This window comes from Ictalurus furcatus, chromosome 24, assembly GCF_023375685.1.
Source record: "Ictalurus furcatus strain D&B chromosome 24, Billie_1.0, whole genome shotgun sequence".
NCBI classification, from domain to species: domain Eukaryota; kingdom Metazoa; phylum Chordata; class Actinopteri; order Siluriformes; family Ictaluridae; genus Ictalurus; species Ictalurus furcatus.
Window position 1 is genome coordinate 16,525,931 of NC_071278.1, and position 17,960 is coordinate 16,543,890.

Consider the following 17,960-nt stretch of genomic DNA (forward strand, 5'->3'; position numbering starts at 1 on the left):
TTGGGAGCAGATAAAGCCTGATACTGTCCAGGGCAGTGGGTCCTTAGGACTGGGATTGAGATTTGCTGGTGGAAAAAATCATTAAAAGAAGATATTTTTAATGTAATTAATGAGGAAAGTCTTCATTAGATTTGACCATATTATAGTATCACCCAAGTGTAAATGTATTATACAAACTGTTTATTTCACATTTTATACAATACTTATTGATTAATCAATCATTAACCTTTAATTAGTAAATCGTTTATTACCAAAATAATGGTTGCGGTCATAGTTTATAGATCATGATATTTCTATTCTTTTGTTTTGGCAAGATTATCACGTTAAAAGCACATTGGTATGTCTTTATAATTTCACTGTTACGTTCTCCATCTGCTACATTTGACTCGCTCATCATTCAGAAATCGGTTATATTCCTTATTGAAGTGATATCACCTCAGCACTTGGCTGAATGTTTGTTATTGATATGCTTGCTGGCTTGTTTGCATGTCATTTGATTAACGCATTGTATTGTCTCTCCACCCCATCCCTTTAATTGTATCGTACTGTTACTGCACTCATCTCTACACTCGCCTCTCATTCCACTTCCACCTGCCTTCGTCATGCCCCTGGTGTTCACTTATTGTCTTTGTCCCTCTATTACTCCACTACTTTCCTTGGCTTGTTGCATCTTCCTGTTGTTCTCCCCTTACTTTCTCCATCCCATACGTGTCCAATCCATCCCTCCATCTCGTCACTCACTGTGGATGTGCTGTGTGTTCACCATCACTGCTCTCTACAACACCCACAGCTGATAGAGGTAAGAACACCATTACTCACTATGCAACTCCATGCCACTATTGTTTTGTAAGTAATTTGGCATGTTATGTTTTCTTCTAAAATGCATGGTGTTATTTTCTCAGCACAAAAGCAGCTATAGATCTGATTAACGTCGTCAATTTGGGGGGTAAAACACGCATCTTTAGAAATGGAACATGTAAATACTTTACACTCGGAATGTAAAATATTAAACAAACAGTTGTGAATAAACTCCTATCAGAATCCCCCGTCTTCCCAGAATTGTATTTTATGAGGACAAACCATATTTCTTCGTTAATACTCCCTGAGTAAATGCTTTCCCTTCTCCTAATTTTCTCCTGGGTCTTTGTCCTAAATTGTATACATCTGTCCTAAATACTATTTCAAAATAGTGTACTGTGGTATACCAGTATACACGCCAGTAAAGATGCACTGTTTAGCATGGTACTATGCACTTTTGGACACAGCCGGTCTCTGAAGGATTGCCAATGTGGATGTTCATTCTGAGGAAATTTGGAGTCTCCACCATAATTAATCGTAGTATTAACATTAGAGCATAACGGTGGAGCATAATCCTAGTCTAGGCTACAAGTCTAACTTTTTCCTCTATCAAAGAAAATCATTTGGAAAATGGAAACAAAGTGCAGTGTAGATGGATGTGAGGAAGACAAACACACAGACACAGAGACGGAGAGAAAAAGAGAGATGAAAAGAGAGTTAGACAGAAAGACAGACTGGGAAAGATCGAAAGAGACAGACAGATGGACATAGACAGATAGAATTTTTATATATATATATAATATATATATATATAGAGATACACAGATGTATCGGCCGATAAAGGCTATTTGTCCCCACTATTGGCTCTCGGCCGATATCTGATGGTCAGGGCCGATTATATCCCGTCAATCAAAAGAGGGCGGGAAAACACATCGATTTCGGGCTGTGTGTAAAGATGATGTCGCTTGTGTGGAATGATGACAAAACTGCAGTTTGTAATGTCTGTAATCTCTGCACCGCTAAAAATTTTACACCGGAAGTCAATTTTATGACGTTTCGGCATCGAGTGAATATTTGACCGATGACCCTCTTCTTTTTCTTCTGATTCAGTTCCATGATAAGATGGACCCCTTGTTGGAGACCCTGGAGGGAGCAGTGCAGCGTTTGCGGCAGCCTCCTCCTGTGGCAGCTGAGGTGGAGAAGATCCGTGAACAGTTGGCAGAGCACCGGGCGGCCGGGCTGGAGCTGGACAAACTGCTGCCCTCCTTTAGTGCCCTGTGTTCCCGTGGGGAAGAGCTCATCACCCGCGCAGCACATGACGACCCTGCTGCTCAGGGTGAGCGCTCCGTAACAGCACGCTGACACGAACGATGTGGATTTCATGTATTGAAATACCGTTTCTAATGCTGACATTTCTGTGAAGTTTGATATGTGTAGACACAAACTGACATGTTTTCTGCTGTCCCTGCAGCGGTGCGCTCTCGACTCCTCAGACTCCGCTCCCTGTGGGATGAGATCAGACAGAGGGCAGAGGAGAAAGAAGGAAAACTGCAGGATGTACTGGACTTGGCTGGAAAGTTCTGGGCTGATATGGCAGCCCTGCTGAGCACACTGCGAGACTCTCAGGAGATTGTGAAAGAGCTGGAGGACCCTGGAGTGGATCCGTCACTGATCAAGCAACAGATAGAGGCAGCAGAAGTAAGTCTTATGTCATAGATCATTAGAGAATGTGTATTTCACATTCAGAAAGGGAGATCCAGATGTTTCAATTGATATCATTGTTTTGTTTTAATATACACTACTGGACCTTTTTATTACTTATTAATACTAATGTCATTACTAATAATATTATTAGGATTAATCGAATATTGCTCTTAATGTTTTGTTCCAGCCAAAACAATCCATATATTACAACAATTTAAACATGTATTAGGTGCTCATATTAGATTCTTTAATAAGCGCAAGCAGTATGTTTTTTACACATCCTGTTTCTATAACTCAGAGGTGAAGCTTAGAGTTTTTTTAAGGTAAGATGAAATAAAGGTGTTGCTTGAGGGGATCCTCAAGTAATACTCGAGGGTTGTGGGGCGTCTGTTCCAATCATTATTTATGTAAGCTTGGCCGGGATCTTTAAAATCAATATTAACGTTGTAGTGTTAAGTGTTAAGATCTGGAGCACATCAGTACTAAGCTGTGAACAAAATCCTGTGGTTAATATAGTTATATTCATATAATGTCTTTTACAAAAATAGCTCATAAGTAACATAATGCAAGTTAAATGGTTCCCTCTGTATTTCTTCAGCGTAACTGTCTGTGTCCTCTCTGTGTTCTCTCAGGCCATCAAAGCAGAGACAGACGGCTTGAGGGAGGAGCTGGAGATTGTTCGCACACTGGGAGCTGACCTCATCTTTGCTTGTGGAGAAACTGAGAAACCCGAGGTCAAGAAGACCATCGATGAGGTAAGAGCAAAAACATCCAGTGACTTTTTTTTTAAATATATATATATATATATATATATATATATATATATATATATATATATATATATATATATATATATATATATATATATAATATATACCGCTGGACATGTATCCAACACGAAATGTTTTCCTTTTGCTTAAAATTGGATCTTTTTACCGTTCATCTAGATGAATGCGGCCTGGGAAGGCTTGAACCGCACATGGAGAGAGAGGATGGAGAAACTGGAGGAGGCTATGACAGCCTCTGTGCAGTACCAGGACGCTCTGCAGGTGGGTGGCACTGGCACTGATACTGAACCTCCTAACTGATGCAACCCTGATGTAAAGAATGAATAAGGATGTTAATGAGGATTTCTGCTGTCTAGGGTATGTTCGACTACATAGACAACGCTGTCATCAAACTGTGCGACATGCAAACCGTAGGAACTGACCTCAGCACCGTCAAACAACAGATAGAGGAGCTCAAGGTTCGCATCAGATTATCAGATCAGCTTCTTTCTTTTTTTTTTTTTACTTCAGTGAATCTGCAGATTATACCAAATCTGAACTCGTTTTTTCTCTTCCACCAGCAATTCAAGGTTGAAGTGTACCAGCAGCAGATAGACATGGAGAAACTGTGCCACCAGGGGGAGCTACTGCTCAAAAAGGTTTCTGACCAAGCAGACAGAGACATGATCCAGGAACCTCTCACTGAGCTCAGGCACCTGTGGGACAATCTGGGAGACAAGATCACTCTCAGACAGGTCAGCATGCCTCAACCAGTTCTCTTATTTGTGTACCATAATGGATATTGATGATTACTGTTACCAATTTTGTTTTCTATATGCCTTCTCTGTTTTGCTCTCTTAGCACAAACTTGAAGGAGCTCTTCTAGCCCTGGGTCAGTTTCAGCATGCTCTCTCTGAGCTGCAGTCCTGGCTAAGCCACACACGTGCCACTCTGGACACCCAGAGACCCGTCAGCTCTGACCCCAAAGCCATCGAAATTGAGCTGGCCAAACACCATGTAAGCACATATTTCAGCTGGATTCACTCACTATACTATTCACTATATACTATATGCTTTTATTTTCATACTATCTGCTTATATATATTTATATATATTTATATATATATACAGTTCCATCCATTAGTATTGGCACCCTTGGTAAATATGAGCAAAGAAGTCTGTGAAAAATTGTCTCTTGTTTAACCTTTTGATCTTTTGTTCAAAACATTCACAAAAATACTCTGCTCTCATGGATATCAAACAATTGAAAACACAACATGGGTTTATCCAAAAAAAATATCTTTGTTAAATATAGGTGTTCAACAATTATGAATTCATTTGAGAGAAATATATTTTCTATGTATATATTTCCTATGTGTTGTCTTTCTTATATAGTGTGCATTCATTTTCGTCTGTGCTAACCTCCCAGGTGTTGCGGAATGACGTCCTGTCCCATCGAGCCACGGTGGAGACGGTGAACAGTGCAGGCTCAGAGCTGCTGGAGTCCAGTCCTGGAGACGAGGCTAGCCACCTGAGAGACCAGCTGGACGAGCTGAACCGTGGCTGGGACAGCTTACTCCTGAAGACAGACGAGAGACAGAAACTACTAGAGACTGCGCTGCAGCAGGTGCTCTACTGCAACACACATTACAGAAAACATTACTGCCTGTCCTTGAGCAAACTGTGTAGTATTTGTGGTGAGAATTGCAAAGGATTAAGTGTACTTTGGACTCTGAAAGGGTACTTAGCAGCGAGGACAGACAGTCTCTTTAATATTAATGCTAGTGAGCGTTGTTAGTCAGTCGACTGTGCTCTTTTCAGGCGGAGGGTTTCCATGGTGAGCTGGAGGAGTTCCTGCAGTGGCTGAGGCGCACAGAGAGTCAGCTATCAGCAGCCAAACCCACAGGTGGCCTTCCAGAGACGGCCAGGGAGCAGCTGCAGCAGCACATGGTAAACACTTCACTACAGACCTGTATAGAGAACTCCATGCTCATTTCAATATGCTTTCATATACTGTGAGATTAAGGCAGTTACGCAGTACAGTAGTCCATAAAAGGAAAACGGTGAACACCAAATTTTGTTCACAATTATTCTATATTTGATATTTTAACGGTACAGCCATTTACGCACCTGTTTTTATTGGCATTAAGGTACACAGCAACATACAAATAGATCTGAAACTGTGTTTACATGCACGCTAGTAATCTGTGTTCAATGTGATGTGTGTGTTCGATGTGATGCTACCGTTTAACGATGATCTTTGTGCTGCACTCAGCCCTCATCATGGTCTGATTCTGGCATATTATTAAAGGGGTTGTGTAAAACGCATACGGCAATATTCTTTCTACACCTTAAAGCTGTTACCATATTTCTTGAAATCTGGTAACAGCTAATTCGAACCCTTGAATTGTAGTGCACTAATCAGGTTTATGTAAATTTTGCTAAAATTGTATTGTTTTTGTGGATTTTTTTTTGCTGTTTATAGACTATTTTTTGCATGTAAATGCACTCTGTGTTGCAGGAGCTGCAGGCTCAGTTGACGCAGCGTGGTGAGCAGTACCACCAACTGCTAGATCAGGGAGAGTCCATGCTGTTGGCCAGAGGGGGTGAGGAGGGCAGCCCTGGAACCACTCAAACCCAGCAGAACCTGGCTCTGCTTCAAAACAAGTGGGCCAGTTTGAATGCCAAGATGGATGACAGGAGGGTATGATAACTTGCCTTGTAACTACTATAGCCCAGTGTCATTTGAATCAATATTTAATTAGCCATTGTGTAGCCATCTGGTTCTCAGTGCTTCTTCTATGGTTTGTTATTAGGCTAAGCTGGAGGAGGCTGTATCACTGGCAACAGGGTTCCAGTCATCACTGCAGGACACCATCAACTGGCTGACGCAAGCAGAGCAGACTCTGAACATGGCCCAGCCACCTAGCCTCATCCTTGACACTGTCCTCTTCCAGATAGATGAGCACAAGGTGAAGTTTGGTTATTACAATCGATCGGTTTAGTTGTGTAATAGTGCTGCGTCTCTCCTGAGATCCTCAGTTACTGAGAATGTATCTGTGGTGGTCTGCGAAAACCTGTTGGATGTTGCTGAGGCTGAATTCTGGCAAAGCCAAAAAAAAAAAAAAAAAAAGACATTTACATAATATACCTCATAACACCTCAGCTTTAAGAAAACATCAATATATTCTAGCAAAATTAGCAACGTGGTTTTGATTTACGTTCCAATCTTGCCTTGGCTATCTTCCTGTAAAGATCATGTGGGGTAAGAAATGGACCAAGCGTTATTAGACTCTGGGTCACTCTTGGTGACCCAGTGAACTAGCATGAGGATGTGTTAATGATGGAGACTGCTAAATATTTACAGTAGAAAATGTCAGAACTTCACCATGTGAAGGGTTTGCCCAGCCCTCCACACAAATCTGATGTTTAGTTATTTTTTTGCTTGGTGCTGTGTGCTCCTCCAGGTGTTTGTGAATGAGGTGAACACACACAGGGAGCAGGTACTGGCTCTGGAGAAGGCTGGTTCTCAGCTGCGCTTTGCCAGCCTCAAACAGGACGTGGTGCTCATCAAGAACCTGCTGCTGAGCGTGCAAGCTCGCTGGGACAAGCTAGTGCAGAGGTCTCTGGACAGGGGACGGCATCTGGACGAGGCCCGCAAGAGAGCCAAACAGGTAACCCTATCCTCCATTTAAGTTCTAGTCCTAAGTTCACGCTTAGGTGAACATTTTATTGATAATGTGTGTTTGATGGTTAGTTCCATGAGGCCTGGAGGAAGCTGACAGACTGGCTGGAGGAGGCTGAGAAAAGACTGGACTCTGAGTTGGAGATCTCCAATGAGCCTGATAAAATCAAAGTGCAGCTCACTAAACATAAGGTATAAATTTAAAGAACTGATTCAAAGTCTGTGAATAAAACTACATATTAATCTTGCTCACTGGTGCCACCTGCTGGGCCAAAAAAACCTTTCAGTGCTTCATATTTTTAGATTTTTGTTTAACTAGTTATATTTGGATAGCTAGATTGTTCTGTTTATTTTTATTTTTTTGTTCAGACACACATCAGTATGATGACAAGTCCTCTTTGCTGTAATTCACTCACTGTAGGAGTTTCAGAAGGCTCTTGGTTCTAAGCAGCCAGTATATGACACCACAGTGCGCTCTGGGAAGGCCATGAGAGACAAAGCTACACTGCCAGCTGACACCCAGAAACTTGACAACCTCCTCGGGGAGGTCCGAGACAAGTGGGACACTGTGTGTGGGAAGAGTGTTGAAAGGTAAAAAGCCCACAATACTACAGAGTCATTTTACTCAGTGGAAGTGGATATAAAATAAAGAGAAGATAAAAGGTTCAAACAAGTTTGTACTGTCCCTCTCATTCTCAGGCAGCACAAGTTGGAGGAGGCCCTGCTGTTCTCGGGTCAGTTTGCTGAGGCTCTGCAGGCTCTTGTGGACTGGTTGTACCGCATAGAGCCACAGTTAGCTGAAGACCAGCCTGTCCATGGAGACCTGGACCTCGTCTCTAATCTCATGGATTCCCATAAGGTACACATGACATGCAGATAAAAGTCACTATTAAGTGAAATATAAGTTAGGGAGGTATCATGGAGCTTATAGTTAGGCTGAAATTCAGGCATCTATCTTTATTTGCTTTGTTGAAATCTGATCTGATTTAATCTGTATAATCCGATTTAAGATCTCATAGTATACTGTTGAATAACCTGGTAAGGTTCTAAAACAGACTACTGTCTGATTATTATTGTGTAAAACACTGTTGGTGTTGCCTTAGGCCTTCCAAAAAGAGCTGGGGAAAAGGACCAGTAGCATTCAGGCACTGAAACGTTCTGCCCGGGAGCTCATGGAGACAGGCCGGGATGACACCGCCTGGGTCAAAGTTCAGCTGCAGGAGCTCAGCAATCGCTGGGAGACGGTCTGCGCTCTGTCTGTCTCCAAACAGACCCGTCTCCAGCAGGCTCTCAAACAGGTGAAAAAACAGCTCAGACTATAAGAAATGCAGTTACTGTAATAGTTAACTATATGGAAGTATGACTGGAACACATTTGTGCATCATTTCCTTTTACTTCCTCCCCACTCTCGTGTCCCCTCACAGGCTGAGGAGTTCCGCACAGCAGTGCAGATGTTATTGGAGTGGCTTTCGGAGGCAGAGCAAACCCTGCGTTTCCGAGGCATCCTGCCAGAAGAGGTGGAGACCTTACAGGCCTTGTTACACACGCATCGTGACTTCATGCAGACCGTGGAAGAGAAGAGAGTGGATGTGAACAAAGCAGCTGGCATGGGGGAGGCCATACTGTCAGTGTGCCATCCCGACTGCATCACCACCATCAAACACTGGATCACCATCATCAGAGCCCGCTTTGAGGAGGTAGTGCAGCTGGGATTATTAGCTGTGGTTCTGTCAAATTTTAAAAGGGAAAAAGATGAAAAGCATTTTGATCTTTACGAGTTTAATGAGGTGCAACTGCATGTCATCACTGCAGATTAGTGGGGAATTTATTTGGGTTCGGTTTTGCAACAGTGCATCAACAGGAAAACGTGTCAACATATCAGTGCTATTTTGTAACCCTGTTTCACAGCACGGGATTTTTTGTGCCATTGTAATGGAAAATATTTCAAATTGTGCCAAATATCTTGCCGCACATAGGTGCGAATTACTCCTCTTCATGCCGTGTCACACACAGCAGTTTATTTCAGGGGTCGTGCTTTAAAATGTCAGTGAAAAAGGTCAAAGTTGGATTTGATTGGACCTTGAGTGCAGTGCTTCAAATACAAGCAATGCGTGATGCCCCATCACTCCGCAATCTAAATCCCACCTCCAAAGTCCAGCCTGTTGCTATTATCAGAAACGCACCTAACTCGATGCTCTTACGCATGCTCCAGGTTTTAACATGGGCGAAGCAGCATGAGCAGCGGCTGGAGACAGCGCTCGTAGAGCTACTCAACAATGCAGCACTGTTGGAAGACCTGTTGTCATGGCTACAGTGGGCGGAGACTACATTAGTGCAACGTGACACTGAGCCCCTCCCCCAGGACATCACTCAACTTAAAACACTGATCACAGAGCACCAGGTGGGTGGGGCTACACTGGACCATGAAGTGTCAGGGTTTTTTAAAAAAAAATTTTTTAATATACAACCATATAAAGATGATAATAGTCTAAAATTGAATCTGGTGTGTATGTGTGTGTAATATATATGTTGAGACCACCATGATTAAACCTTTAAATTATAACTGTACACCTCTGTCAGGTTTTCATGGAGGAGATGACTCGTAAACAGCCTGATGTAGATAAAGTAACAAAAACCTACAAGAGAAAACCATCAGAAACTTCTAGCAGTCTTGCTGAGAGACGGGGTGCCCGTAAGTGGCCTTTCTTATGCTTATGTACGGCTTAGGTTCACATGCATAAACGGAGCACGATGCATTGCAGTGTGGTGTTGAATATTTGTGTAATGTAGGTGTGGTGAGTGTGAATACAGATTGTTACTGGATATGTTTGCTTTTCTTCCTCTCAGGTAAGCAGCAACAGCAGCAGCAGCCTGCCATGCAGGTAACCGGAGGAAACCCTCGTCTTAACCAGCTCTGCTCACGATGGCAACAGGTTTGGCTACTGGCCCTGGACCGCCAGCGCAAGCTCCATGATGCCCTCGATAGGCTAGAAGAGGTAACGACATGAATTTTTTTCTTTTCTTTTTTTTTTACTCTAATGGTATCTCTTGCACATAGAGGATGCGTAATGTAACTCGGTATAGTTTAATTAGTGGAGCCGTTTAATCGTGTAGAAGTGATGAAGGCATCGTCAGGATTTCATGACGACCAAATAAAGCAACGTAAACCCATGAATAATAAATCATATAATTCATTTTTTTAAAATATTATTTTAATTAAATAATCAAATAAGGATACAGAATTAGTTTTTGATTTCTTAAAAGCTAAAGAAAAAAAAAAAGTTTTTGGTACATAGTTTGATTTTTTTATTTTTATTTATTTATTTATTTTTTATTATTTATTTATTTTTTTTATAAACATTTAGGGCATTTGCCAAATGCCCTTATCCAGAGCGACTTCCATTTATCTCTTTTAAGCTACTGAGCAGTTGAGGGTTAAGGGTGGAAGCTTGGTAGTGCTGGGATTTTAACTCACGACCTTCCGATCAGTAGTCCAATGTCTGAGCTACCGCTGATTTGATTAATTATTGTCATGTGCATACTAATATCGAATATATTTACCTCAGTTGACTTGTTTTTCTTTGTGTCTCTCACATCCTCATGTTGCAGCTGAAAGAATTTGCCAACTTCGACTTTGATGTGTGGCGGAAGAAGTACATGCGCTGGATGAATCATAAGAAGTCTCGTGTCATGGACTTCTTCAGACGCATCGATAAAGACCAAGATGGCAAAATCACTCGGCAGGAATTTATCGACGGCATCCTGGCTTCAAGTATGTAGTATGCAGTAATTAGTGAAATCCATGAAAATGTGGATATTGAAAATATATACATATATAACATGAAATAAGTAGTAAGGGTCCCAGTATAGTTTTATTTTAACAGTTTTATCTTGTATGAAAAGTGGTAAATGTTTAGGGGGAACAATGGTAAAAAAAAAAATAACCCACAACTAATATTTGACTGAATATCAACACTTTTACAGCTTTTACTGTAATGTCTAAGAAGAGTGGAGACACTTGTAGGAGAACTTCGGTGCTCCTCCATGCTCAACATTCATATTTTTAAGTGTGTGCATGTGACTTTTCAATTCAGACCATATGTTTTCAGTAGGATTTACACATGTTGACTGAAATAGCCTTTGAAAAACAGTGGATTTGTGTTTTAGTGCATTAATGTAATGCTATGTACTTCGGGTTTTTATTTATTTATTTTTACAGAATTCCCCACCAGCAAACTAGAGATGACCGCAGTGGCTGATATCTTTGACCGCGATGGTGACGGTTACATTGATTACTACGAGTTTGTGGCAGCTCTGCACCCTAATAAGGATGCTTATAGACCCACTACAGATGCAGACAAGATTGAAGATGAGGTAATATCAACTGATCAAATCCTTTAGTATTCCCATCTTCCCCTTGTAACTGTTTACAAGGTACTATTTCTCATGTTTTCTCCATGTAGGTCACCCGACAAGTGGCCCAGTGCAAGTGTGCTAAGAGGTTCCAGGTTGAGCAGATTGGGGAGAACAAGTACAGGGTGAGTTATGAGTTAGTAAAACTAATGGTGGGGTTTTTTTGTTGTTGTTGTTGTTGTTTTTTGATGACTAGAAATAGACTTCAGCTCATTACAGTTGTACTAAAGTATATTAACGAAGTTGTTTACTAAACAGCCGCGCTCTCACACCTTTATGGTCCTAACCATCACAACCTTACAGCTTAACGTATTATCTCATGCCATTTTGGGTTAAAGGTGCATTGTTTGTATGTGTGAGTCTGCTACATGACTGAACTACCTCACTGTACTACCACTGCATCACTACACAACAGTGTATACAGTGTGTGCTGCTCACCACCAAACTAATGTCCATCCCATATTTCCAGTGAATGGAGGAGCTGCATTGTTTTCATGTTTTCTCTCTACATCATTATCCACTGGGTAATGATGCTTACAGCAAGACTCACCCGTTGGACTTCACATGCCTCGGGTCCATCACACTCAAATAACCGAGCCGTGTGTCTCTGTTTGTGTCAGTCTGTTGCCTTCATCCCTTTGTCGTCTCTCACCTGCTCTTCCAATCCTGCTATTCACAAGCACTCTAATCCATTTACAAGCATTAGGGGGAAATGCATTTTTATCCTCCTCCATCCCTAGTTACAGTAACGTCAACACTGACTCATTATTGAATTAGTTTTGTTTTAACTTCGAACAGTAATTAAGGCTAGTGAATAAATTGTTTTCTACATTTGTGTTTGTACATGTTATTTCATATTCTCTCTTCTTTCTTTTCCTTGTTTCCTCGTCCTTCTCCATGTCTGCTGGATTTTTTGTAGTTCTTCCTTGGGAACCAGGTAAAGTGACTGGCGTGTTTGTGAGACGGCCTCTGAAATCTGTTCTAGATTTGGTTAAGGATCGTGACCCTGAATTCGAATGACCAGGCAGCGTCTATGCTGACCACGGCACAGAGAGCCAGCCCGCACTACGTGCTATCGAATATAGAACAGATATTTGTTTGAACCTCTCTGAGCCACAGTTACTGGGCATTTCCTGTCTGGTTTGCATGGTTACATAGCCATTACCCAAATATGCCAAGAATGTGTCCACTTCCAACTCCGGAGCAGATATCACAGGCCCTGTTGTATTTCTGTAATGGTGAATGTTAACATGGTATTTTAATGATTCTGAAAATATTTGGTGGTTTGATTGTTGTGAAATGTCCTCTAATTTCTTTGGTGGAGGAGCAATCTGTCAAAGGTTGTGTTTTTGACATTTTGTGACATATTATGTACCATAGACTATTATAGTATTAAATATTATTCATCAATAAATATTTTTACCATAGTATTTATTTAGACATTTTTATAGTATTTTAGTACAGTATGATCACTGTAAAACTTTTAAAGCAGGAAGTGAAATTGTAATTTACTTGGTGGGGGATTCTTTGTTAGGCAAGAAGAGTAAAATGGCGTGTTTCTCCTAATTTATTTTCTTGGTATGACAGCTTGTCCCCACACAATTGCTTTCAAAGCAGAATGCACAGGTCTGACTCTGTCCATTTTCAAATCAGCTAGTTAGCTTTGCTAATTTCACCACCCAACTTGCATTGCATTTATTACTTTAAAAAACAAACAAAAAAAGACAATCAGATCATTTAAAGAGCAAATAGAGAAGCATCTGTGAATCTAAATAAACAATTCAAAACAAATCAATAGAAATATTAATGTAATAAATCTACATTTTATTTTAACACTAGCTTTTAAAATACTATGGTAAAAGTTTTAGCACTTTTGGAGCGATGTGGGACATTGGGCTGAGCTTGATCCTGAATCATGTAGAAACTAAAATGCATGTTTTTTGCATGATGATGTAATTTATAATTTATTTCTTTTTTAATTTTTTTTTAATTTAATTTCATTTATTTTATTTTTTTTGAAGAATCTCAACTCATCAAATGATTCTAATACTATTCCTTTACCTCTCTTTTTACTGCATTTTTTTTTTCCTTTTGCTCCTTTCTGCACTTTGCCTCTCTCTCCCTCAGTTTGGGGACTCTCAGCAACTGCGTCTGGTGCGCATCCTGCGCAGCACAGTCATGGTTCGTGTGGGAGGGGGCTGGATGGCGCTGGACGAGTTCCTGGTCAAGAACGACCCTTGCAGAGGTAAGGCTTATTTACACAAGCACACACTCATACACACCCGCTTACACAAACATCAGGAGCAGCTGTGTATAAGGAAGCTGATGTATTTGGCTGGGTAAGACATGTTCCAGACATTGAAATTGGGTCTGAAACCCTGACAGACACAATGACACACACATACGTGCTATCATGTTCTCTCTGTATGACGTACAGTGCCTTGAATAAGTATTCACCCCCCTGTGTTACAACCTGAAATTGAAATGGACAGGATTAGGATCCCCCCCCCCCCCCCCATTTGAAGGTACAAAATATTTTTACACTGTAACAAAAAGGTTAGGTTTGCGTAAGGATTCGCCCTCATGGGTCTTGGTAGAACTGTCTTAGTCCATGATAACAGCTGCAAGTCTTCCGAGATACGTCCCTATTAGCATTTAAACATCTGGAGCCTGAAATTTCTGCCCATTCTTCCTGGCAAAATTGATCAATCTTTGTAAGATTGGATGGAGGTCATTGGCGAACAGCGATTTTCTTCTTTTGCTATAGGTTTTTCTAGCACATTTCAGGCCTTTCTTTTTGAACCTCTGTAGTACGCATAGAATCATTGTCTTGTTGGAAGGTGAAGTGTCATGCAGACTGGAACAGGTTTTTCTCTAGGATTGCCCTGCATTTGGCTCCACCCATCTTGCACTTCAGCCCTGACCAGTTTCCCAGTCCCTTCTGATGAAAAGCACCCCTATAGCATGATGCTACATATTTTTACTTCAATATGGGATTTTTTGTTGTTGGGGGTTTTTTTTGTTTTGTTTTGTTTATTTATTTGTATAATTTTGCAAATTTAGATTGATTTTTCACACCAGTCCAATGGTATTTTGTGTAGCTTCATTACATATAATTCCAGTTAAGTCCATTTCAGTTCCAGGTTGTAGCACTACAAAATAGAGAAATTAAAATTTTACCAAGACACTGAGATGCGTCAGTTATGTCATCAGTCCATCCATCACCCATCAGTCCTTTTTCCTTTTTTCTGCTGTGGAAGTCTCTGAAATATATCTTTATTTCTTTGGACCTTTCAGACCTGTGATCATCTGCCATGTCTTCAGTCTTTATTATTACATGCATGATTGTATATTTGGCTCCATTTTCTCTCTCACTCTCTCTCTCTCTCTCTCTCTCTGTCTCTCTCTCTGTCTCTCTTTCTGTCTCTCTCTCACTCACTTTTTCTCACTGTCTCTCTCTATTTGAATCATAGTGCATGATGCATGTTCCTTGGGTCTCTCCTTCCCTTTTCCCCTTACCCGCCCTCTCCCTCTCTCTCTCTATCTCTCTCTCTCCCCAGTGCAATATCCAGGACTTAAAATCCTTCGCTCCGACTCCAGCTGCTCCATATCATCCCGTATAGGTTGGCTCTCTCTCTCTCTCTCTCTCTCTCTCTCTCGCTCTCTCTCTCACTCTCTCTCTTCCTCTTGGTTTTTTGTCTCCCTCTTGTTTTTACTCAGATCATCTTCAGTTCCTGTGTGCTGTGCTGTGCTTGGCTGACTGTAGCACTAAAACTAACTGTCCTCTCCTGGCTGTGTGCTCATATTGTGGCTATGCGTTTTACAGCATCAAGGTCTGGACCACATGTTCCAGAGACCTCATTTAAATGACATGATGATGGTGTAAACTGAGCACATGGACTTTATGGCTATATATATCTATAGTATGTCTGTGTATGCGAGAGAAAGAGCATATGAAAACTTTCTTCCAAGTTGTGTGAGTGGGATTAAATGTGTGTTCGGGTTTACTTCATGTTGTCTCTTATGTCTCTCAGTGGCAGTCACTCCTGGCTATTTCTGCTGCAGAGGTACCACACTCCTCCTCTCTCTTCCTCTCCGGCTGTCTCTCACTCTTTCTGTCTGACATCATCTCTCCATCCTGTCAATACTCAAACTCTTAATCCATTGACCAACGTCAAATCCATCTCCTCACTGCTCGGTCTTTGTATGTGTGTGAGTGTTGGTGCTTTGGTGTGAGGGTATGTGTATGGGGACGTCTCAGTCTCGTCCCAGCTGGCGTCACGCTTCTCATTCTCATTTGGCCGGGCCTGGTCTTTGCGCTTTTTTTCTCGTTTTTTTTTCTTCTTTTGTGCGTGTCCCTGATGAGCATTGCAAAATCAAAAAAGCAAGAACTGGGTGTGGCAAGACTGGGTTTCTAATATTGCTCCAAGCAGCTCTTAAAAGGGTTTGCTCATGGGGAACGAATTACAGACTATACCTGGCTTATGGAGAAGAAATTATATGGTGTGCCGCCAATTAACAACTGCCCTGCTGTTGCTTGAGACCATGGAAAATGGGGTTGTGTTGCAGTCTTTAAGACAGCTAGTGACCACGTCTATAGTTTCACCGCTGCTATTGCGCACAGCCCTCTCCCCCTCTGCCCTTTTCCTCTCATTTTCTCTCCCTCTCTCTTCTCTCCAGTCTTTCTGCCTGCCTCTGTCTGTGGTTGGCTGCTCTGGGCTGTGTGTTGTGTGCTAGGCCTGCAACGTTTGGTATCTGTTTTTTGTAGAATGCTCTCTGGACCGGAGGCTTGTGTCGGTATCTAGTGTTTTTGTGTGCCTGAACCGTAACCAGCCACGCCTCTTGGTTTTCTGTCAAAGCCCACTACTAACACTGAGCTCTCCAAAGTGCACAGTGGTGGATTCTCTGAGATTAAAGGCTATGCTTTTGGAGTGGCGTCTGTGTCTGGCACTGACTGAGCGCAACCCTCAGAGTGAGGATGCTTGCCCTACTGCTCATGTCCCTTATTAAACTCCTGCACTATGTCTGTCACTTACTATTAATGTGGATTTACTGACGCGCCCGTTGACCCAGAGCTGCTTACTGCCTAATGTTCATGTTTGATTCCAACTCGTTAACACATTTGTTTGTGTTTTGTTTCGTTTGTTTTTTTTTTTTTCTTTTTTTTGGGGGTCCCTTACTGTCCCTCTGTCTCAATGAAGCACGTGGACGTACCAACCTGGAGCTGCGGGAGAAATTCATCCTTCCCGAAGGAGCCTCGCAGGGTATGGCAGCCTTCCGCTCCCGTGGCCGACGCTCCAAGCCTTCATCGCGCACGGCTTCACCAACACGCTCCTCCTCCTCAGCCTCTCAGAGTGCGCAGAGCTGTGCCTCGGTGCCTTCTGCCCCTGCCACGCCCACTGCCTCTTCAAGGGTAAGCTTCACATCTGTACACACAGTGTCACATGGTCCTCAGACCACCGTCGTCTTCTGCTAGATCACTAGTACTTCGATTGACTATTCAGTGTTTTGTGTCTCTTGTTGTCATTCATGCTCATATACATTCATTCTCAATACTGAAAATAATTACCGAAATATGATAATCCAATACATCAGGGTCGTCAGTCTTATCTGCAAAAGGCCAGTGGGTTTTTCAGTAGGTTTTCATTCCAATACATCACATGTAACTCCCGATTGTTTGGTATGAAAACTTTGCTGATGAGATTGAACAGTCCTGCTGTATATCTGTAGTCTGTTTTAATGTTATCTTCCATTATAAAGGATCTTGTCTTTCCTATCCTTTATCACATGTGATTGTTGTTACTTATGTTCCCATTTTCACTGGTTCACATTGGGTTATTGTGTTTATTGTTGTTTCTGCATGTCAAAATCACTTGGTCATCTCTGGGGTTTTGTCTCTTTTTGTCTCTTTTTTTTTTTTTTTTGTCATCCTTCCCTCCCTTGCTTTAAAACTTCTCCCTCCTCCACAATTTCCCCCTGTGTTTGTATTCATCACCACCTGCCCAATACACTGCACTACGCTGTGTTGTGGAACTTGCTCGCTTCCCAACCCCTCCCCTCCCTTCTTCCTCGCTTCTCTCCCAATGCTTCTTCTTCACTTTCTTCCTTCTCCTACTCCTCCTTATCCTTCTTCTCCCTGCCTGCTCGTTTCCCAGTCCTCCCAATCTCAATCGCGGGGCTATGCCAAGCCCTGGCTGGCACACAGTAAAACTCCAACTACAACCAAGTGCCAGTCCTGCCCTGAGCACGGCCACGCCCCTGGGCACGAGGTAACACACTGCCTCCCCTCCCCAAGAGCCTTAACACACTAACAGACAAGAGCTTGAAGAGGAAAGGTGTCTGAACACACACCGATAACCAACAGCAAGTCATTTTGTTATTTGTAATTTAGCAAATAGAAATGTCAGCGCAGCAGATCCTGAAATACTGAATTAGAAAACAAATTATGAGTAGCATTTCAATCGTTTGCATGTGCATCATGTGGAAGTTCAGTTTACAGTCAGCATGTTTTTATCCAAAGATTAATCTATGCAAAGTGTGTGTGTGTGTGTGTTCTTCATTCAGAATTATACCAGAACATTAATCCTTGAAGG

At 41.9% G+C, this 17,960-nt stretch overlaps 1 protein-coding gene across 12 annotated transcripts in view; it reads left to right on the top strand.

Moving 5' to 3' along the window:
* Positions 1-17,960, top strand: part of macf1a (microtubule actin crosslinking factor 1a) — a 202,991-nt gene that overhangs the window by 181,804 nt on the left and 3,227 nt on the right. For 7 of the 12 annotated variants that reach the window (XM_053612352.1, XM_053612355.1, XM_053612363.1 and 4 more), the window contains 28 exons: positions 1,909-2,134; positions 2,270-2,496; positions 3,135-3,257; positions 3,450-3,551; positions 3,647-3,748; positions 3,851-4,024; positions 4,131-4,286; positions 4,699-4,896; positions 5,091-5,219; positions 5,791-5,973; positions 6,086-6,241; positions 6,737-6,943; positions 7,027-7,146; positions 7,376-7,545; positions 7,654-7,813; positions 8,058-8,252; positions 8,379-8,651; positions 9,167-9,355; positions 9,535-9,646; positions 9,802-9,950; positions 10,564-10,726; positions 11,174-11,328; positions 11,418-11,492; positions 12,287-12,304; positions 13,495-13,612; positions 14,928-14,990; positions 16,569-16,780; positions 17,523-17,636. In XM_053612352.1, coding sequence (XP_053468327.1) covers positions 1,909-2,134; positions 2,270-2,496; positions 3,135-3,257; positions 3,450-3,551; positions 3,647-3,748; positions 3,851-4,024; positions 4,131-4,286; positions 4,699-4,896; positions 5,091-5,219; positions 5,791-5,973; positions 6,086-6,241; positions 6,737-6,943; positions 7,027-7,146; positions 7,376-7,545; positions 7,654-7,813; positions 8,058-8,252; positions 8,379-8,651; positions 9,167-9,355; positions 9,535-9,646; positions 9,802-9,950; positions 10,564-10,726; positions 11,174-11,328; positions 11,418-11,492; positions 12,287-12,304; positions 13,495-13,612; positions 14,928-14,990; positions 16,569-16,780; positions 17,523-17,636 — 4,269 coding nt within the window. Of the gene's footprint in view, positions 1-1,908; positions 2,135-2,269; positions 2,497-3,134; positions 3,258-3,449; positions 3,552-3,646; positions 3,749-3,850; positions 4,025-4,130; positions 4,287-4,698; positions 4,897-5,090; positions 5,220-5,790; positions 5,974-6,085; positions 6,242-6,736; positions 6,944-7,026; positions 7,147-7,375; positions 7,546-7,653; positions 7,814-8,057; positions 8,253-8,378; positions 8,652-9,166; positions 9,356-9,534; positions 9,647-9,801; positions 9,951-10,563; positions 10,727-11,173; positions 11,329-11,417; positions 11,493-12,286; positions 12,305-13,494; positions 13,613-14,927; positions 14,991-16,568; positions 16,781-17,522; positions 17,735-17,960 lie in introns of all 12 variants that reach the window. The other 5 variants (XR_008384522.1, XM_053612358.1, XM_053612354.1 and 2 more) reach the window with 5 other exon arrangements.